Source organism: Mesocricetus auratus, unplaced genomic scaffold (assembly GCF_017639785.1).
Source record: "Mesocricetus auratus isolate SY011 unplaced genomic scaffold, BCM_Maur_2.0 Super-Scaffold_100676, whole genome shotgun sequence".
Lineage (NCBI taxonomy): Eukaryota > Metazoa > Chordata > Mammalia > Rodentia > Cricetidae > Mesocricetus > Mesocricetus auratus.
Genome location: NW_024429266.1, coordinates 113,969,970 through 113,992,126, shown reverse-complemented (window position 1 = coordinate 113,992,126; position 22,157 = coordinate 113,969,970). Strand labels below are relative to the sequence as shown.

The 22,157-nt window shown below is 46.8% G+C and overlaps 1 protein-coding gene across 13 annotated transcripts; it reads left to right on the top strand.

Annotated features, from left to right (window-relative positions):
* The first annotated feature begins 8,384 nt into the window (after positions 1-8,384).
* LOC121137051 lies at positions 8,385-20,873 on the top strand. 13 transcript variants are annotated; one of them, XM_040738865.1, is made up of 11 exons: positions 8,385-8,551; positions 10,696-14,757; positions 15,228-15,403; positions 15,899-16,168; positions 16,275-16,795; positions 17,413-17,699; positions 18,117-18,191; positions 18,519-18,599; positions 19,782-20,071; positions 20,245-20,417; positions 20,766-20,873. In XM_040738865.1, exons 2-3 carry the CDS (start codon positions 10,718-10,720, stop codon positions 15,262-15,264), a joined length of 4,077 nt encoding a protein of 1,358 aa, XP_040594799.1. In that variant the 5' UTR covers positions 8,385-8,551; positions 10,696-10,717; the 3' UTR covers positions 15,265-15,403; positions 15,899-16,168; positions 16,275-16,795; positions 17,413-17,699; positions 18,117-18,191; positions 18,519-18,599; positions 19,782-20,071; positions 20,245-20,417; positions 20,766-20,873. The 13 variants fall into 13 exon arrangements, with proteins under 13 accessions (XP_040594799.1, XP_040594801.1, XP_040594804.1 ...); XM_040738867.1 differs by having other exon boundaries at positions 18,299-18,599; XM_040738870.1 differs by having other exon boundaries at positions 18,117-18,599; positions 19,782-19,914; positions 20,008-20,071.
* Positions 20,874-22,157: the final 1,284 nt, after the last annotated feature.

The following is a 22,157-nucleotide window of genomic DNA, read 5'->3' as shown; positions in this document are numbered from 1 at the left end:
TTGTACAGACACTTTGGAAATCAGTATGGGGATTCCTCAGGAAAATGGGAATCAGTCTACCACAAGACCCAGCAATTCCACTCTTAGGCATATACCCAAAAGATGCACATTCATACAACAAGGATGTCTGTTTTACTATGTTCATAGCAGCATTATTTGTAATAGCCAGAACCTGGAAGCAACCTAGATGCCCCTCAACTGAAGAGTGGATAGAGAAACTGTGGTACATTTACACAATGGAGTACTACTCAGCAGGAAAAAAAACAATAGAATCTTGAAATTTGCAGGCAAATGGACAGCACTAGAAGAAACCATCCTGAGTGAGGTAACCCAGTCACAAAAAGAGAAACATGGTATGTACTCACTCATTTATGGATTTTAGACATGAATCAGGGGAGTGCCAGCATACAATCCCACTGCCAGAGAGTCTAGGAAACAGAACCTTCATCCAGCAACTGATTAAAGCAGAGGCAGATACTCACAGACAAACACTGAACTGAACTCCTGGAATCCAGTGTCAGAAAGAGAGAACTGATGGGCAAAGGAGTTAAGACTGGGCTGCTTTAACCCACAGAAACAGTTGACCTGAACAAGGGGGAGCTCTTGGACCCCAGATTGATGGCTGTCCCAGACCCCCTGAATGTGGGAGTCAGTGAGGAGGCCTAGGTAATCTATGGGGCCTTGAGTAGTATTTATCCCTGGTGTACAAATAGACTTTGAGTGCCCATGCCACAATATGGGATGCTCTCTCAGCTGGGACTCTTGGGGGAGGGCCTAGACCCTGCCCTGGATGAAATGGCAGTCACTGGAGATCCACCATGGAGGGCCTCACCCTCCCTGGGGATTGGAGTGGAGATTGGGTGGGGAGGGCAGGGGAGGAGGGGAGGGAGAGGAAGCTGGGATTGACATGTGAAACAAGATTGTTTCTAACCTAAATAAAAATAATAATTATTTTTAAAAAAAAGAAAATTATGCCAGAAGAACCAGAGAGCATGTAAAGTACTACTTGGCACACAGTGAGCTGGCAAGGATTGTTCCCCAGGGTGGTGATGACAGGTAGTGGTGATGGTGACATTTTTTTTTGAGGGGGGGCGTTTCGAGACAGGGTTTCTCTGTATTGTTTTGGAGCCTGTCCTGGAACTCTCTCTGTAGACCAGGCTGGCCTCGAACTCACAAAGATCCGCCTGCCTCTGCCTCCCGAGTGCTGGGAATAAAGGCGTGCACCACCACCACCTGGCTAATGGTGACATTTATCAGTGTTTAACGAATGGCGAAGCCATCAGGATGGCAGCACACCATTGGTTAGGTATGGACTGGGCAGCAGTGCGCTCGGAGCAGAAAGGGGGTGTGGCTTGTCCCCAACCTGTGGTCCTCCCTTGGGCTCACTTCCCCGTCCTCTTCCAGGACACTGAGGACGACTGCAGTCACACATGCTTGCTGGTTGGTCATCGACCAGGTCACGCTCTGACATAACTACGTCACTACTGCTGCTCTCGAGGCTTGCACTCCTCTGTGTGCTACAGGCTCTCACAGTTCCGCACCGTTGACATGCCCATGACCCCCATCACTTACCTTCCTGTGACTTTGGCCATCACCAGGTGTACTTTCTCTCAGTCTTCTGTCCCCAACTCAAACTCCACAGTCCACCCATTCTTCCTGACGCCTTTTGCCTTCTCAATTCTCTTGGAAGGCGCCATCTCCTTCCCCAGGAAACGATAGTCCTGATGCTCCCTCCCCTCCTCCCTGCATCTCATTCCAGACTTCCTTGCAACCTGTAGCCAGTCTCTTTCTCCCTCCTATTTTCCAGGCTCCTCTATCCCATGAAATTTGGATCTTTCCATAAAAGTTATTGTGAATTTTTTAAAATCTAAGATACATGGAAAACTAAGTTTGCAGTAGTATCTATATACTACAGAGAATCTCTAACAAAAAAGACAACAGTAGGGTGGTCAATAAATAGTAATAGGCCTATTCACTGATATATTATGTACCCACTACAAATACTAACAGGTATAAAAAGGAAAATTATTGTGAAATTATGAACACAAACAACACCATACAGTGTTTTATAGACTATGTACTGGAGCTGCAGGCGGTCCAGACAAAAATCATGACCTCTCAAGTCAGATATATTTGTAGGTATAACTCGTCTATTAGCAGTTTAATCTATATTAAAAGACAACTAAGAAGTTTTCTTGTGCCTATGTGATAAAATACATGTGAAAAACTTATCATGTTTAGTCTCTTGTTAAGAGCACAGCTCAGTGGCATCACAGACGTCCATACAACTGTCTGACTGTTACTGCCGGCTTCCATCCTCCCAGACAGGAGCTTTGCGCTTGGCAGACACCGCCCTCTCCTGCTTGCCTGCAGGAGCTGCTGGTTGGCTCTCATTCTATGGGTCTGATGGCTCTTAAGTACCTAGTTCAAGTAGATAAGTGGTGGAATGACCACACAAAAGTTGTCCCTTTGTGCCTGGCTTATTTCCCTTAGAATACCGTTTTCAAGGTTCATCAGCCTTGTGCCCAGGGTTCAAAGTTTCCTTCTCTGACGGTGGATATCGTCCATTTGACAGCCAAAATTAGCAAGGATTCAGCTTTGGAGCACATTCATGAGTGATTTTCTAAGGTAGGTTAATTGAGGTATAACTGTCCCCTAAGTATAGGTAGCTCGTCCCACGGGCTAGAGTCCTGGGCTGATTGAAACAGAGAAAGTCAGTATTCATGGTCTCTGCTTGCTGGCTTGGACACAGTGGGACCAGCCACCTCCTGCTCCCTCCTGTTCTTCCTTGTCCTGATGCCCAGGATCCTGTGGAGCAGTAAACTAAAGTAACCCTTTCTGGAAATTACTCTTGTGGGATAGTTTGTTGCAGAAACACAACTAATCTCTTCTTTTGTGAAGCAGAATAGCATCTGGTCACAAGTGCGCCATGTTTACTTCCCCCACTGCTGAGAAGTATTTTAATGTTTAGAAAAATGCTCAGCCTGGCCTTGGTGCTGCACACCTTTAATCTCAGCACTCGGGAGGCAGAGGCAGGCTGGATCTCTGTGAGTTCGAGGCCAGCCTGGTCTACAAAGCAAGTGCCAGGATAGGCTCCAAAGCTACACAAAGAAACCCTGTCTCTAAAAACCAAAACAAGAAAAAAGAAAAGAAAATGCTCATCATGTGCTATGAATGTGCTAAGTGACACTTCATAATTGTTATTATTGGCCGAGCAGTGGTGGCACATGCCTTTAATCCCAGCACTCTGCAGGCAGACACAGGCGGATCTCTGTGAGTTCGAGAGCAGCCTGTTCCAGGACAGGCTCAAAAGCTATATAGGGAATCCCTGTCTCCAAAAACCACAAAAATAAATAAATAGTTATTATTGCTATGAAGAACATTCAAAAAAAGAAAACAAATCGATCATATTTTTGTCCCTTTTCTATATTTATTTGCATTTTTGTTAAAGTAGTTGGATAATTAAAATTTATTTTAATGACACATCTGTTGGCTTCCTTTTCTCCATATTCTTACCAAACTGTTCAGGAAGGAAGGAAGGAAGGAAGGAAGGAAGGAAGGAAGGAAGGAAGGAAGGAAGAATGAACTAGATGGTGCACACCTGTAATCCAAGCACTGGGGAAGCAGAAGATTCCATTCAAGACCATCCTCAGTCTCACAGGAAGTTCATGGCCAGCCTGGGAAACATGAAATATTAGAGTATGCATACTGCCTAAACCTCCTTTTAACGACATTTCATTTAATTATAGAAAATTGTAAATACTTAAAGAAGCAGAAGGGGAGTAAAGAATACCCAAGTCTCTGGGCAGTAGATCAGTATTTATCCTGGGTATACAAATGGACTTTGGGCTCCCATCCAACAATGAGAGATGCACTCTCACCCTGGACTCTTGGGTGAGGGTCTAGGCCCTGCCCTGGGTGAAATGACAAACTATGGACACACTCATGGAGGGCCTCACCCTCCCTGGGGAAATGAGGAGATATTGGAGGGGTTGGTGGGAGCGCCTGGGAGGAGGGGAGGGAAAGGCAGAGGGAACTGGAATTGACGTGTGAAGCAACCTTGTTTCTAATTTAAATAAATAAAAACTTAAAAAAGAAGTATATAGGTCAAATAATGAGGCAAATAACCTACCACTCAAGAGGTTCAAGCAAGAGGGCTACAATTTCAGGCCACACTAAGTTGCAGCACAGTGTCTTGAGTGGTAGGAACACATACATGTATCACTACACTCACTTTATGCAAGAAACTTGGGAGTTCTACCTGAGGTCAGCCTGATGGCTCAGTGTGTGAAGGTGCTTGCTGCCAAGTTTGGCATGGTGAATTCAGAACCATAGGCTGACATTGTAGAGGTAAGGATAGACTCCCTCATGTTGGCCTCTAATTTCTTTTGTACACCCTAACATGAATATACACACATAAATAAACAAACTTATCATAAGCTAATGATAAAAGGAAAAGTTACCAAGCTGAGCATGGCAGCTCATAGCTGAAATCCTAACACATGGACACCATCATTCAACTTCTTAGGACTTGAACTTCTGATCTGCCCTTCTAAGTAGAAGAAGGAGGATCAGAACTTGCAGCCCAACCGTTCCTAAACATTTCCAGTAACAGGCCAGTCTGGGTTATAGGAGACATGGAGTCAAAGAATAAACAACTAGACCTATGGCTCAATGTCAATCATTGGATCATAAATTCAAGGCCAGCCTGAGTTACGTATCACCTTCCAGGTCATTCAGGACTTCATAGATCCTGGTTCAACAAAACAAACACATAGAATTAGTCAAGTATGGTAGCAAATACCTTTAATCACAGCACTGTACTTATGGTAGCTTATATTTGGGAAGTGAAAGTGGAACAAATCTTCCTAAAATTGTTTGTTGTCATGAGGTTTTATCACAGCCACAGATACACAGAATCCATAAACCAGTAAAGGACAACATCTGTAGACTGTGATACTTCAATTATTCCACCTAGAAGTATTAACCTTGAGAGGGTGTGTATTAAAGTTTACATGTTAAATGTCCAAGGAATGATCCTGTGTTTGAATATTGATCCCTAGCATTGTACTTCAATGTTTTTGAAGGTATGGTAAATGTGATAAATCAAACCTAGAATGAGGACAAGGGTCATGGGAGGTATAGAGAAGCTAACTGAATGCAAACAGCCTCCTTGGGCCATTATGCCCCACTGACCAGACCAGCCTTCACGTCCTTGGGGACACATGTGTGTGAGGTATGTTGAGCCATCATAGAACCTAGGGTGCCAGGATATGCCTCCATCTCCCACATGGGTTGTCTTAGGGTTCTTGCAGACAAGTATTTTCTTGACCATTTTGAACATGCCAGGCTTCTGCCTCTGGGATCCTGGGCTTTGGTGAGAAGTCTCAGGCCTACTGGAGACCATGTGATGAATGCTGTCATCTTTAACCCCCACAGATGTTTGTTCCAGGCCCTAGGGTGCAATGTAACACAGTATTTTGTCACCACATCCCAATACAGTCATCCTATAGAGCCCAGGAATCAGTCTTTAGAGAAAAATAACCTGAAAACTTTTAAGTGTAGACATGCTGAGCTATTACATCCTTGTCCTAGGGTGGTAGGTTCCAAAAGAAAAGCAAAACACTATGCCCCTACTACCCTGAGCATGTCAGAATCCATAACCAAGGGAGGGCCAATGTTACGGGACCCTTTGCCATTCTTATGATTCTGGTTCATTATAAAAGTGAAACATATCCTGGTTAAGGTTGGGTGTCAATGTCCCACAAAGAATCAAGTGTTTGGACGCAGTCCCCACCAGGTGACATCATTTGGGAAAACTGGTGGACCCAGGAAAGTGGCTTTACAGGAAGTAGTGGCTCATTGGGTACAGGGGACAGCCATTTGAATGTAGCCAGTGTCATCAGGCTCCTACTGCCACACTGAACAGAATAGCTTTCCTGTCCTTGGTGACAGAAGGTAAAGAAACCATTGAGGTGTGCTGAGCTGCCATTGGTCCATTTCTTGCTGTGACCTCACAATGACAGAATCCTCTGCACTAACAGCTCTGGCTGAGGCTGACTCCAGTCCTTACAGTTCAGAAGCTGTTAGCTGGTTGGAGACTATTGAGATTCACTCATCAGTGAGCTACTTGTACTTGGATAGTGGTGAATTGGTGAATCTGAACACAGTGAGTGGCCTCTAGTTCACAGATACCGGGTTTAGAGATTTTGTTTCCCTGAATTTAAACTAAATCTCACAGTCCTTCTTCTTTGGTTTGGGGTATAATGTGTGGCAATTTTTATTAGAATTTACTCTATGTGTTATGTTTTGATTTTTCGAGACAGGGTTTTGGAGGCTGTCCTGGAACTCATGTGTAGACCATGATGGCACAAACTCACAGAGATTCGCCTGTCCATGCCTCGCATTTGCTGGGACTTAAGGGGTGTGCCACCAAAGTCCGACTGAATTTACTCTATTTTAATGTGTCATTTTATCTGGACTTATCTCTTCTTTTGCATTTAAAAATATCAGTCTATATTAATTGAACAAGATTCTCATGGGGCATTTCCATACATGTACAAAAACTTGGACCACATTCCCGTGATCTCACTGCCCCTTTCCAAGTCCCTAGTGTTTCCTTTTTTAATTCAGCCACTTTCTGAGTACAGGGCAAGTCATGTGTACTGTTGAGAGGACTGACAGGCCACAATGGATGGTCTCTTAGGGAAGGGCACCAATGTGTCTGTGCTTTGACAGAAAGCCTCAAGCTAGGTGGTTATCTTGGGATCTTCCTGGCAGTTCAAGGTCATGATTGGCAAGGACAGAGAAAATAGTCAGATCCTCTTCTTTCGATGAAATATATGGAACAGGGCAACTGAAAAGAATTCAAGAACACAGTAAGTGAAAGTGTAAAGAGAGCCTGCAAACTCTTAGAGGCTAAGTAGCAATCAGCTAACCTTCCTATTTGGACAGATACCCAACAAGTAAAGTGTCTCTCCACTCACCCCACACCAAATGACCCTAAATCGCTAAGAAGCCCCATGCTCCTTCTGTTACATCCCCTTATCCCTATTCCTGACTTCCCCATCCTGTCTGTAGCTAATTCCTATCAACGGCGGTTGTCTCCATGCTCTGATCCAAGGTTATTTTGATGAACAACAGACTCTAGGTTGCTGGGTTTTCCATTGAGCTCCTATACAAGATGCATCAGCTGACCCTGAAGGACAACTCTCCTTAGGATGGCCACAGCTAGTTGGATCATGTCTGATTGCAGGGTGTGTGTGTGTGTGTGTGTGTGTGTGTGTGTGTGTGTGTGTTTGTGTGTGAGTGTGTGTGTGCACACATGTGCCTGTGTCCTGCAAAGTCCCTGTTAAAAACTTCAATCCTAAGAGAACTCTATTAACAAATGGGCACTCAGGAGCACTAGAGATTGTCACACAGAAGAACATGTGGCCTTTAAGAAAAGGCTTCATAGACTGAGTTCATGCTTTTCCTTGATCATGTGAAAATACAAACCAATTCTAATTAGAATGCAGTTCTGTTATACTCACAGTCCTCAGGTACTTGATCTTATCTTGTGAATGTCTAGATACACAAGGAACCAATTTCTGTTGTATTTCAGTGACATAACTAAAGATTTTTGTTTGAGAGAGGAAGGGCCTAGGGTGCCAGAATATGGCTCCATCTCCCACATGCTGTCTTAGGGTTCTTGCAGACAAGTATTTTCTTGACCATTTTGAACATGCCAGGCTTCTGCCTCTGGGATCCTGGGCTTTGGTGAGAAGTCTCAGGCCTACTGGAGACCATGTGATGAATGCTGTCATCTTTAACCCCCACAGATGTTTGTTCCAGGCCCTAGGGTGCAATGGAACACAGTATTTTGTCACCACATCCCAATACAGTCATCCTATAGAGCCCAGGAATCAGTCTTTAGAGAAAAATAACCTGAAAACTTTTGAGTGTAGACATGCTGAGCTATTACATCCTTGTCCTAGGGTGGTAGGTTCCAAAAGAAAAGCAAAACACTATGCCCCTACTACCCTGAGCATGTCAGAATCCATAACCAAGGGAGGGCCAATGTTACGGGACCCTTTGCCATTCTTATGATTCTGGTTCATTATAAAAGTGAAACACATCCTGGTTAAGGTTGGGTGTCAATGTCCCACAAAGAATCAAGTGTTTGGACGCAGTCCCCACCAGGTGACATCATTTGGGAAAACTGGTGGACCCAGGAAAGTGGCTTTACAGGAAGTAGTGGCTCATTGGGCACATGGGGACAGCCATTTGAATGTAGCCAGTGTCATCAGGCTCCTACTGCCACACTGAACAGAATAGCTTTCCTGTCCTTGGTGACAGAAGGTAAAGAAACCATTGAGGTGTGCTGAGCTGCCATTGGTCCATTTCTTGCTGTGACCTCACAATGACAGAATCCTCTGCACTAACAGCTCTGGCTGAGGCTGACTCCAGTCCTTACAGTTCAGAAGCTGTTAGCTGGTTGGAGACTATTGAGATTCACTCATCAGTGAGCTACTTGTACTTGGATAGTGGTGAATTGGTGAATCTGAACACAGTGAGTGGCCTCTAGTTCATAGATACCGGGTTTAGAGATTTTGTTTCCCTGAATTTAAACTAAATCCACAGTCCTTCTTCTTTGGTTTGGGGTACAATATCTGGCAATTTTTATTTTTTATTAGAATTTACTCTATGTGTTATGTTTTGATTTTTCAAGACAGGGTTTTGGAGGCTGTCCTGGAACTCATGTGTAGACCACGATGGCACAAACTCACAGAGATTCGCCTGTCCATGCCTCGCATTTGCTGGGACTTAAGGGGTGTGCCACCAAAGTCCGACTGAATTTACTCTATTTTAATGTGTCATTTTATCTGGACTTATCTCTTCTTTTGCCATTTAAAAATATCAGTCTATATTAATTGAACAAGATTCTCATGGGGCATTTCCATACATGTACAAAAACTTGGACCACATTCCCGTGATCTCACTGCCCCCTTCCAAGTCCCTAGTGTTTCCCTTTTTAATTCAGCCACTTTCTGAGTACAGGCCAAGTCATGTGTACTGTTGAGAGGACTGACAGGCCACAATGGATGGTCTCTTAGGGAAGGGCACCAATGTGTCTGTGCTTTGACAGAAAGCCTCAAGCTAGGTGGTTATCTTGGGATCTTCCTGGCAGTTCAAGGTCATGATTGGCAAGGACAGAGAAAATAGTCAGATCCTCTTCTTTCGATGAAATATATGGAACAGGGCAGCTGAAAAGAATTCAAGAACACAGTAAGTGAAAGTGTAAAGAGAGCCTGCAAACTCTTAGAGGCCAAGTAGCAATCAACTAACCTTCCTATTTGGACAGATACCCAACAAGTAAAGTGTCTCTCCACTCACCCCACACCAAATGACCCTAAATCGCTAAGAAGCCCCATGCTCCTTCCGTTACATACCCTTATCCCTATTCCTGACTTCCCCATCCTCTCTGTAGCTAATTCCTATCAACGGCAGTTGTCTCCATGCTCTGATCCAAGGTTATTTTGATGAACAACAGACTCTAGGTTGCTGGGTTTTCCTTTGAGCTCCTATACAAGATGCATCAGCTGACCCTGAAGGACAACTCTCCTTAGGATGGCCACAGCTAGTTGGATCATGTCTGATTGCAGGGTGTGTGTGTGTGTGTGTGTGTGTGTGTGTGTGTGTGTGTGTGTGTGTGTGTGTGTGTGCACACATGTGCCTGTGTCCTGCAAAGTCCCTGTTAAAAACTTCAATCCTAAGAGAACTCTATTAACAAATGGGCACTCAGGAGCACTAGAGATTGTCACACAGAAGAACATGTGGCCTTTAAGAAAAGGCTTCATAGACTGAGTTCATGCTTTTCCTTGATCATGTGAAAATACAAACCAATTCTAATTAGAATGCAGTCCTGTTATACTCACAGTCCTCAGGTACTTGATCTTATCTTGCGAATGTCTAGATACACAAGGAACCAATTTCTGTTGTATTTCAGTGACATAACTAAAGATTTTTGTTTGAGAGAGGAAGGGCCTAGGGTGCCAGAATATGGCTCCATCTCCCACATGCTGTCTTAGGGTTCTGGCAGACAAATATTTTCTTGACCATTTGAGTATATCAGGCTACTGCCTCTGGGATCCTGGGCTTTGGTGAGAAGTCTCAGGTCTCATGAGTATCATGTGTTGAATGACGTCATCTTTAACCCCCCATAGATGTTACTCCAGGCCCTGGGGTTCGAAGAAACACAGCATTTTGTCACAACATCCCGATATAGTCAGTGGCTGCCTGTTCTCTGAGTGAATTCTCCTGAGCCATTTCCCCACATGGACACTCTGGGTTTTCAAGTGTCTGTTGTCTTTGCAACTGCTCTCCCTTCTGGTTTTACTAGAACCTCATCTCTGTCAGTATTGGTTACAGAAAGAGGATCATGATCCTCTGCAATGAGCATCTCTTAGCTTCTGTGACCTTTGTTTTATTCTCAGAGTTGCTGGATGGTTCCTGCATACCCCATTGGTGTCATATTCTACTGTCCACTGTTGTAGAAGATGCTTTCTTCTCTTGTGAGCGTTAAGTACCTGCTTAGTTTGCCTGCAATGTCTCTGAGTGTCATCTTAAGGGCATAGGAATGGGTTGCTATGGACATGCTCCTAGGCCTGATTTGAACAGTTTCTTTAAACTTCCCCCTTTTCAATTCGGTTCTAGCCATATCACCGAGGACGCGACCATGGAGCAGGGCAGGGAGGCCTGCTGCTCCTCTGAGGACTCCTTCATGCCTGAATATAAGATGCTGAAGACCGTGGGCCAGGGACAATTTTCGAAGGTCAAGCTGGCCATCCACGTTCCTACTGTAACCCATGTGGCTGTAAAAATGATCAGAAATGAGAAGGACTACGCCTCAGTTGTTGCTAGTGAAATAAACATCATGAAATCTCTCAAACACCCGCACATAATCGAATTGTTCCACGTGTTCCAATCAAGAGACACCACCTTCTTAGTGATGGAACACGCATCACAGGGAGATCTTTATCGATACATTATGGAACGGAGGTGCTTACATGAGAGCGAGGCACGGAGGCTATTTACCCAGATTGTCCTTGCAGTTGAGTATTGCCACAACAACCAGATTGCCCATAGAGACATTAAAGCTGATAACATACTGCTTGACTGGATGGGCAACGCAAAACTTTGCGATTTTGGCCTTGCAGCAAAAGTGCCCCCAGGGCACCTTCTGACAGATTACTGTGGTACCCCTCTCTACTGTGCACCAGAACTTTTTGTTGGCGAAGCCTATGATGGTTTCAGAGCTGATATATGGAGTTTGGGAGTTCTCCTCTTCCTCATGGTGGTTGGGCGCTTTCCCTTCTGGGCCAGGTCTCCTGAAGGTCTGAGGCGGCAGATCCTCAGCTCAAAATACAGCATACCTGAGCATATTTCCAACGATATTTTCATAGTCATCATACGATTACTGATGATCAACCCAGGCAGCAGGCCCAGCATTGATCAAATCATGAGGTGCTCCATGATCACAGACACCCTTGCACGTTTGCCTCCTTCCACACAGAGACTCCCAGGCACCCTGACAACCACCAGCATTGTCAGCAGCATGACGGTCATGGGGTATAAGTCTGAGGAAAACACTGATTGTCTCAGAGAACAAAAGGACAACCAGCTGATGGCCACTTACCTGATTCTCAAACACGAGTCCTCTGTGGGAGATAGCTGCCATCAGCCGGTGAAACCCAGGCAGTCAGGCCTTGTCCTCAACCTGGGAGATCATCACACCTTCCCTGTGCCTCTAAGGAGAGCTACTGAGCCTGCTCCCCTGGCCTTCACCATGTCATGCAGTCTTCAGGAGACAGAGCATGAGAACAATGCCAGGCAGGGTGGCACAAGGCATAGCATGCCTGCCACCCTATGCCACCTGTCAGACAGGCCCCAACCTCCACACCTAGTCTTCCCGAACAGGCCCCGTTCTCTTGACCTTACACGCAGTAGCGTGGTAATGAGCGAGAGTTCCTCTGAGTCAAAGATCGGGTCACATGTCAGCCCCAATGACAGTGTCTGCCCATCACTGTTCTTAATGTTCAATGATTCTTGTTCACCAGACGACAAGGAGACCACATGTAACACAGGCAGTGTTTCTTCCTGGAGTTATCAAGAGGAACTCTGCAGCTCCAGAGACACAGCTCAGAGTGTAACTTCCAAAGGCCCCTCCTCTGGGGATACCAGGCAGGGAGACTCCAGGATACAAGAAGAAATTAGTGAGGAAATGACTATCACACAGGAAGAGGCCATGAATGAGGAAGGTACCATCATACACGAAACAACCATACCCCAGGAAGAGGCTCTCACACCAGAAGTGACCAATACTCATGATGAGACCATCACAGAAGAAACCACCATGGTCGATGGAGAGACCATGGCTCACACTGAGGCCATCATAGAGGAAAAGAATATAATGGAGGAGGAGGACATGCATCGGGAAGCAAATGTCTCCCTGGAAGTGAGGAGGACCCAGGCAGGGCATAAGACTCAGGATGACAGCATCACAGAGGAGGAGGCCATCACCCAAGGCCAGCCTGAGGTTGCCGGCCAGGCTTCCTCCCCAATCCGGAGGCGCCACAGGTGGAAGGGGTTCAGGAAAACAATGGTGAACTGCCTCAGACACGTGTGCTTCTGTTTGCCACCTGCCAGGAGAAGCCACGATGCCTGTCAGAACCTGGCTCCAAAGAAACCGGATTGTGGAGTCACTCATAGAACCTGGTGGCGACCGGCCTGCTGCTCCTCTGAGGATTCCTTCATGCCTGATTATAAGATGTTGAAGACCGTGGGCCAGGGACAATTTTCGAAGGTTAAGCTGGCCATCCACGTTCCTACTGTAACCCATGTGGCTGTAAAAATGATCAGAAATGAGGAGTACGCCTCAGTTGTTGCTACTGAAATCAACATAATGAAATCTCTCAAACACCCGAACATAATCGAATTGCTGAACGTGTTCCAATCAAGAGACACCACCTTCTTAGTGATGGAGCACGCATCACAAGGAGATCTTTTTGGACACATTATGCAACAGAGGTGCTTAATTGAGAGTGAGGCACGGAGGCTATTTACCCAGATTCTCCTTGCAGTTCAATACTGCCACAACAACCAGATCGTCCATAGGGACATTAAGGCCAATAACATACTGCTTGACTGTATGGGAAACGCAAAACTTTGCGATTTTGGCCTTGCAGCAAAGGTGCCCCCAGGGGACCTGATGACAGATTCCTGTGGTACCCCGCTCTACTGTGCTCCAGAAGTGTTCTCAGGTGAAGCCTATGATGGTTTCAGAGCTGATATATGGAGTTTGGGAGTTCTCCTCTTCCTCATGGTGGTTGGGCGCTTTCCCTTCTGTGCCAGGTCTCCTGAAGGTGTCAGAATACCTCAGCACATTTCCACCGATATTTCCATAGTCATCACCCAACTACTGATGAAGGACCCAGGCGGGAGGGCCAACATTGAACAAATCATGGCGTGCCCCATGATCAGGGACACCATTGCCCTTTTGCCTCCTTCCACACAGAGACTCCCAGGCACCCTGACAACCACCAGCATTGTCAGCAGCATGACGGTCATGGGGTATAAGTCTGAGGAAAACACTGATTGTCTCAGAGAACAAAAGGACAACCAGCTGATGGCCACTTACCTGATTCTCAAACACGAGTCCTCTGTGGGAGATAGCTGCCATCAGCCGGTGAAACCCAGGCAGTCAGGCCTTGTCCTCAACCTGGGAGATCATCACACCTTCCCTGTGCCTCTAAGGAGAGCTACTGAGCCTGCTCCCCTGGCCTTCACCATGTCATGCAGTCTTCAGGAGACAGAGCATGAGAACAATGCCAGGCAGGGTGGCACAAGGCATAGCATGCCTGCCACCCTATGCCACCTGTCAGACAGGCCCCAACCTCCACACCTAGTCTTCCCGAACAGGCCCCGTTCTCTTGACCTTACACGCAGTAGCGTGGTAATGAGCGAGAGTTCCTCTGAGTCAAAGATCGGGTCACATGTCAGCCCCAATGACAGTGTCTGCCCATCACTGTTCTTAATGTTCAATGATTCTTGTTCACCAGACGACAAGGAGACCACATGTAACACAGGCAGTGTTTCTTCCTGGAGTTATCAAGAGGAACTCTGCAGCTCCAGAGACACAGCTCAGAGTGTAACTTCCAAAGGCCCCTCCTCTGGGGATACCAGGCAGGGAGACTCCAGGATACAAGAAGAAATTAGTGAGGAAATGACTATCACACAGGAAGAGGCCATGAATGAGGAAGGTACCATCATACACGAAACAACCATACCCCAGGAAGAGGCTCTCACACCAGAAGTGACCAATACTCATGATGAGACCATCACAGAAGAAACCACCATGGTCGATGGAGAGACCATGGCTCACACTGAGGCCATCATAGAGGAAAAGAATATAATGGAGGAGGAGGACATGCATCGGGAAGCAAATGTCTCCCTGGAAGTGAGGAGGACCCAGGCAGGGCATAAGACTCAGGATGACAGCATCACAGAGGAGGAGGCCATCACCCAAGGCCAGCCTGAGGTTGCCGGCCAGGCTTCCTCCCCAATCCGGAGGCGCCACAGGTGGAAGGGGTTCAAGAAAACAATGGTGAACTGCCTCAGACACGTGTGCTTCTGTTTGCCACCTGCCAGGAGAAGCCACGATGCCTGTCAGAACCTGGCTCCAAAGAAACGGGATCCTGGAGTCACCCACAGAATCAGGTGGGGCCACTTACTTTATTTTACTCATTCTTTGCCTCCTGTCCTTTGTGACAGACGATGACTATGCCCACTTGCGGCCCACTTGTTTTGTTTTCCTTTATTTTTATTTAAGTAGGAAGCAAGCTTGTTTCTCATGTCAATCACATATCCCTCTCCTCCCCTCCTGCAACCCCCCCCCACACACACACCAGACTCCTCCAGTCCCCCAACCAATCTCTACTCTGATCCCAAGTGAGTGTGAGATCCTCTATTGTGGCACACTTGTGAACTTAAGAACCTGTTCCTTCAGAAAGACCAACCCCAGAGGATGCCCTCCAGTGTGACCTCAGGCTTGTTGAGGTAGAATTGGACAGCAGAGATGCTGATCAAAGCAGGCAGAGGGATGCTTAGGTGCTGCATCGTCAGCACAGTAAGTTCTATGTGTGCCAAAGTTACTAAGTGTCTGCTTCCTCTTTCTTTCTGCTTTGTAGTACTGAAGATGTCAAGGCCCAGCTCCGTGGCTTATGAGCCACGGGTTGGGGATCGGCCTGGCTGAGGTGTGGACAATCCCGCAGGAGAGCGAGGCCAGACGTCCAGGAGGCAGTGTGTCCACAGGCTCCTCCTGCAGAGGAAGAACAGCTGTCCACACCAGCTGAGCTCTCACCAGGTGAAATCCCAGGCGGGAAGGGCAGGCTTTACATGGGGTCTTTCTTGTTCAGAGGGCAGGGCAGAGTTACAAAGGTGGCCCAGGCTGTGTTGTGGAACAATAGACCCTTCCCCTCTCCCCTGCCTGGGTAAACATCACAGACTGCACTCTGGGTAATGACTGTCCTTGGCTCCTTGTTTCCTGGCAGAGAACATGATCTTCTCCATGGGGTGGCCCTTTTCACCCCCAGGGAGAGTATTCCTAGTTAGCCAGTCTCATCATCCCCAAGATGGGCTCTCAGGTTGAGAATCTGGCCTGCAAGAGGCCCTATAGAATGCTCTAGAGGGCAACGTCCTGCCAAACACTTGCAAAAACCTGCAAATGTTCTGAGTCCTCAGACCCCACTCAGAGCAAAACTTGGAAATTCTCATCTGGGGAGTGACTCAAGGGCAGCCGATTCCTCTCTCTCCACCACTAGTTACTCACCAGCTGCCTCTCCATGCTTGCTTCTTCAAGGCCGTCATTCACTTTGAGAACTGGATGCCGAACTCAACACCGCTTGCCTCAGCGTGAGGGGATGATGGGTGTCCTGAACATGGAAAAACTGAAACTTTCAAGAGGGGCCAGAACCTGCTGTAGGCCATGCCTAGTGCCAGCCACAGTGTGCTCTCTGCCACTCGGTGGTTGCCTCCATCTACTTGACTCCTTGCAATTCCATGTCTGCTCTCAGCCAGGCTATGGTTGCTTCCATTTCTGTCTCATTTCAAGTTGATTGTTCTCCCACAGGTAAGGGGCCTTTTGCAGGTCATGTGGGAGAGCTTCCGGGAAACCATCCCTGTTTATTCTGCAGTTACACTGGCATGATAACATCCTGTATCCTCTTTCTCCCTAGACTGTCCCAAATTGTCATGTCTCGACGAACAGGGAAGGCTGTGTGACTGACATGGATGGTCTGTCTATCCCACGTGTCCCTAAATTGAACCCAGGAAGAAAAGGTTCCTGGAATCTTCATTTTGCTGGGACATCATCTGTGCTTCCCAGCTTCTCCGTATCTTGTTCTGAGAGGTTCACAAAAAATTCTCTGACATGTCCTCTGAGCAACACTAAGTTCATTGGAAAGACATTTTTAACCGAATCTGAGAAGGAAGGAGTGTCTTCTACTCTGAGGTTGCACGAGCACCCCAGAACCCTATGCTTTCCTAACCACCATCTACAGCCCTGGGAAAGGAGATTCCCCAGGATCCTGTTCTGGCCTCAGCCACTGGACCAGGATGAGCTGCTCAGACACCCCTGAGGAAGAATTCTCAGGGCACTCTATCATGCGTGGGAGGAAGATCTGACTTGCCATTCTGATAATAGTAACAAAACTATATTGTTCACCTGCCCCCCATCCACTGGAATGTGGAGCCCCTGGTGAGACTTTTCATTCCTCTCTCTCTCTCTCTCAACTTTCTCTGCCTCCATCTCTGTGTTTGTCTCTGTCTCTGTGTCTACTTATACATGAACAACTTCCATGCAGGTAAGCTGCTCTGTCTTAATCTGGATCTGAAAAGACTCACTATTATTCCCTGAAGAAGGCCATGAACAGCAATCACTAATACAAACATAAAATTGACATTGACTGGAGTAGATACAGAAATTATAACTCAGACATGAAACCTTGAATCACCCACTTAAAAAGAAACGTATCACAGAAGTATGCTAAGGGAGCCCATTCTGTCTACAACCCAAGATGGAAATTGTCTTTCATTCCCTGACAGTAGTGCTAAGATGTCACATGCACAATTCCATCTTATTTTCTGACATTTGTTTCTGTCCACATTGGGTGGTAGGAATAGTATTGCCCCAACTCTTTTCTTGTGTTGGCTGTAATGTTCACACAGAGTCTTGCCCTGTAACTGGGGAGGTCTGAGTGCTCTGTGTTGTCCACGCTGGATTTATTTCCCTGTGGTGCTGCAGACTCAGTCCTCCTTAGGTGCACTGGAACGCTGCTAGCATTTGTGGTTTAGTCTCGATCTCTTCTGTCCCAGGCAGGCCGCTCTGTAGGAAAAGATGACTTGCAGCAGGATCTTCGTCTTCTTCTCCAACTCCCCAAGCCAGAATTTCCAGGTCTGAATCCCTCTGCCCTGTCAAGTAGAAGCAGCTCAGGGCCAGTGTAGGGAGTTCCGGGCTGAGTGTAGCCCATCACAAAGGACATGCACATTTTGAATATTTGAAGTCTGAGATGTGGACACTGGCGCTGGGAGCTGTGTGAATGAAAGGACAAGCAGGAATGGCAGCTTGCTGGCCTGGGATCAGTGAGACCCTCATGTGAAAAGTAAGGTGGATGCCCATGGGCCCGGAGTCCCCTTTGAACCCAGGACTGTGGGTGGGGGAGGCAGCCTGATCTCTGTGAATTCTGGTCTGCAGAGAGAGTTCAGGCACAGCCAGGTATACACAGAGACACCCTGTCTCAAAAAGCAAACAAGAAAATTAAGGTGTAAAAGCACTGGATGAATATTTCTGTTCTACACACATACTCAAAGGGTGAGAACAGACAGACACACAATACTCATTATGTACAATTCAGCAATCCTGCCTTACCTGTTTTTCCTCAATACTGTCTAGACCCTATATTCCTGGGATTTTATTGTCATTTCCAAAATTCCTGGCTCTTAAACCCCACAGCGACATAACTATCAGTCCCCTAAAATGAGAAACCTTTTTTTTCCCCTCTCCTCGAATGCTGACACAGGTTTTCTGTATGCAGTCCAGGCTGCCAAGGACTGGCGGCCTCCTACCACTGGCCAACTGAGTGTTGGGGCTTCAGGTCAGAACCTAATTCCATTGGGTTTTGTGATTTTGTTTTTAAATGACGCATGTAGCTGTGGATATCCTTAAATTTTGAATCTTTCAATCTCCATGTACCAAATGCAGGGATTCCAGTAATTCTCCACCAAGTCTGGTTTATTTTGTCTTCTGGACAAACCCAGGGTTTCTTGTATGCTGGGCAAGAGCTGTCCCAACTGAGTCACACCTGTATCTCAGCCTATCCGGGGATTCAGTGTAGCTGAGGAAGATCTGGAGTTCTGGATCGCCCCTATGGAATTACAGGACTGCACCATTTACCCTGCATTTTCTCTTTTACCATTTCTAGATGACCTGTCTTTCTACTGAAAGTCTTTTGACGGACTGAAAGAAAGAACTGTGGCCAGACACCACTTTTCTTCTGAAGCTGGTGAGTTGGGACCTGGGTGGGAGGGAGGTAAAGGAAGCTGTCCCCATCCCATGCCATGTCAATGACACTCAGGTCAGTATGCAGCAGCCCAGGTCATCACCTGTGTAGCCAGGTATCCTTGAAGCCCCGTTCTGATCAGCAGCCCTCAGGTTGGGCCAGAATGGAAGGCAGAAGACTCTCCAGCGCATGTCCACAGCAGCAGCTGATGACAGTAGGAAGATGGAGCCTCAACCCCACTGCTTGAAGGTTTAGTGCCCTCGCCCCTGGGGTCTCATTCCCTCCCATTTGCCCTTTCTAGGCACTTTGTGGCAGAGCAAGGGTGAAGGAGTATGCCAATAATTCCAGGACTCTGGAGGCTTGGATTGTAGACGTGTCATAGACTCAAGGCAAGCCTGGGCTATATAAGGACCAGTAGTCTAGCTTTGGTGGCAGTGTAAGATCTCTCTCTAAAAACAGAATGTGACCAGGAGGACTAGGGATCAGTGTGTCCAGCCTGCAGAGTGATTCTTGGTCCTGGGTTCTTTCCCAGCACAAATTACAACCAGGTGGAGCTTCCCTGATGTTGGGGGTAGAGACAAGAGGATCAGGCAGTCAAGGTCATCTTCCAAAGCAGAGAGTTTGAGGCCAGTCTAGGAGGAATGACACTATGTTCAATAAGCAATCCCTACTCCCAAATCTAAATGCCCATATCTGAGAAAAGAATGCCATGGAAGCCCATCACAACCTCATATCCTGGTGAATCAGAATGCCTTTCCCATGGAGACATGAACCCAGAGCATCCAGAGGTGATTCACATCTGGAATTGGCCTGAGCATTGAGTCATCACCTGTGCACTGCACTAAGGAGCTGTTCAGGAAGTACTTCTTAAGGGTCATGTGGGAGGAGTGAGGAGGGAGGCATGGAGGGCATGGAGACTCCCTCCTGTGCCAATGAGAAAGGCAGAATGCAGCTGGCTCTTGAAGCTGTGAGACACTCTGATGTTTTGCTGCCCCCTTGTGGCCTCTCTAAACCTGTTCCCTGTTAGGGCACCTGATCTGCTGCAGTCCCTGCTTCAGCTCTGGACAAGATTGTGGTGGTTAGGTGGCTTTCAGAACGGGGTCGATGGAGGCTTACCCTGCTAAACCCATCTAACATGCTTTTGTCCTTCCTTCTTTCATTGCTTTTTCCCATTTATGATTACAGACAAAATAGCTTTCAGAGCTGGGCTGTCCAGATGTCCCTGAACAAATTTCACAGACCCACTGCTGCTCCTGGACCTGCACTCCACAATGGAGATGACTGGGTTGCAAGTAAAGTCTGTGAAATCCACACCAGTGTGAGATTCAGAAGCACAGGAGGGCTGGGACCGTGCCTGTCTGTCCACAATACAGTGCCTGCTTTCGTTGTGACATATGACTTCTTTCCCCAGAAAGCGAGGGAAAAACCAGCAGGCTGGCTGAGGCTTCTTACCCCAGCACTTGAGATGGAGACAGGTGCATGTCCTTTTTGTTTTGTTTTATTATGTTTTTGAGACATGGATTTTCTGTCTGTCTCTGTCTCTCTAGAGCAGACTGGCCTTTGTCTCACTGACATTTGGCTGCTTCTGCCTCCCAAGTCCTGGGATCAAAGTCGTGCACCACCACAAACACCACCTTCTTGGCTGCAGGTGCTTCAACCTTGCTGGACTTGAGCAAGCCTGTGTCCAAAACACAAGGTGTACAGCATCTCAGAGTTGACATTTGAGGGAATACATGCGCTACATACATAAAGGTTGGAGAATACATGTGGATATATACAAGCACACAGATGCACAAGCACACAACTGTAAACATATTACAGGTGAGTGTATCTTCACGCGCACACACACACACACACACACCACAACCACAACCACCACCAAAGTAAGCATAGTGATAAAGAAGTACAAAGTTATCTGAAGGACCAGGTAGCATTTGGAAGTCCTGACCTTCATGCAGGAGCATCCTGATGGGAAAACCAGGAGAGTGAGACAGGGTGATGCTGCTGAGAACACTGGGGTGGTCCTCTCTGGATGCTAGGTGATGACAGAGCCCAGCAAGCCAAGCTTTTGGGATGCTTATTACTGACCCGCAGATACAGGAGGTGGGCTGACAAGGTGTTCCCAGCGTTGTTAGCACTTGTGTCACCTAATGTCTCTGCTCTCTGCAGCTTGGGGCTATCAAAAGCCAGTGGAGATGCCCCTGCACTAGAAGAAGACCACCTCCATCAACTCTACTAGCACCCCCATATCATTAAGTTATGTTTGTTAATTTGGAAATAAATTGTTTTTTAATGAGGCTTTGTTTTTTTTCTGTATTTATTGTTTCCATACCAACCCCCGTTCACCCTCCCTCCCCTCCTCCTGCTTCCTACATTTACCCATCCCAACTTGCATCTTCTCCTCAGAGAGGGTAAGGACTCCCATGGGGAGTCAATGTGGTCTGTCACATGACCAAGTTGAGGCTGGACCAAGGCCCACACCGCTGTGCCTAGGCTGGGCAAGGTATGTCTCCATTGGGACTGTGCTCCAAAAATCCAGTTCATGCACAGGGATAGATCCTATTCCTACTGCCTTTGGCCCACAATTACTGCCCATGCCATACCACGATCAACTGCATTGAGGGGCCCTAGATCAGTGCTAAGCAGGTTTCCCAGCTGTCTGTGTGGAGACAGTGAGCTCCTGCTAGCTCAGGTCTGCTGTTTCTGTGATTTTCTCCCATCCTGGTTTGACCCCTTTGCTCATATTAGTATTCCATTCCTCCCTTTCTTTCACTGGTCTCCAGAATCTCAGGCCAGTGGTTAATTGTGGATCTCTGTGGTTTCTTGCTCATCCATAATGTCTCTCTCTGTCATAGCATATCTCTCTTGCTCTCCTGCCCTGTCCTTCCCCCAAACTGAACACCCCATTACGTCATGTTCTCCTCCTCAGTCCCCTTCCCTCCTCCCCTCTCACCTTCTACCATGCTCCCAATTTACTCAAGAGATTTTCTCCATTTCCCTTCCTAGGCAGATCCATGTATGTCCCTTCAGGGTCCTCTTTGCTACCTAGCTTCTCTGGGCTGGTGGGCTGTAGATGGGTTTGTTTCTCTTTAATATCTAACATCCACTTATGAGTGAATATGCCGTATTAGTCCTCACTCAAGATGTCTTTTTCTACTTCCATCCGTTTGCCTGTAATACTCAAGATGGTTTTAGTTTTGTTTTCCTTTGCTTTTACCACTGAGTATGCTCCATTGTGTAAGTGTACCACAACTTCTTTAGGCATCCTAAGGGCATCTAGGTTGTTTTTAAGGTTCTGACTATTACAAATAATGCTATGAACACACTTGACCAAATGCCCCTGTGGTGCGGTGTGCATCTTTTGGGTATATGACCAAAAGTGATATTGCTGGGTGACAAGGATAGTCAATGCAATATGGAAATTGATATATTTATATACCAGAGAAAGAACTTATACACAAGCTGGAAGATCGGAAGCATGGCAGGCTTCCAAGCAAAAATTGTTTTACAAATGTGGGTGTCCTTATATTTGGGGCATAGATATTCAGAGCTGAAAATTCA

Excerpts from the sequence above, each read along its gene's own strand:
- LOC121137051 (XM_040738874.1), top strand. The coding sequence starts at position 10,718 with ATGGAGCAGGGCAGGGAGGCCTGCTGCTCCTCTGAGGACTCCTTCATG. Across the intron at positions 14,758-15,227 it reads GGAGTCACCCACAGAATCAG|TACTGAAGATGTCAAGGCCC; the intron begins GTGGGGCCACTT and ends TCTGCTTTGTAG.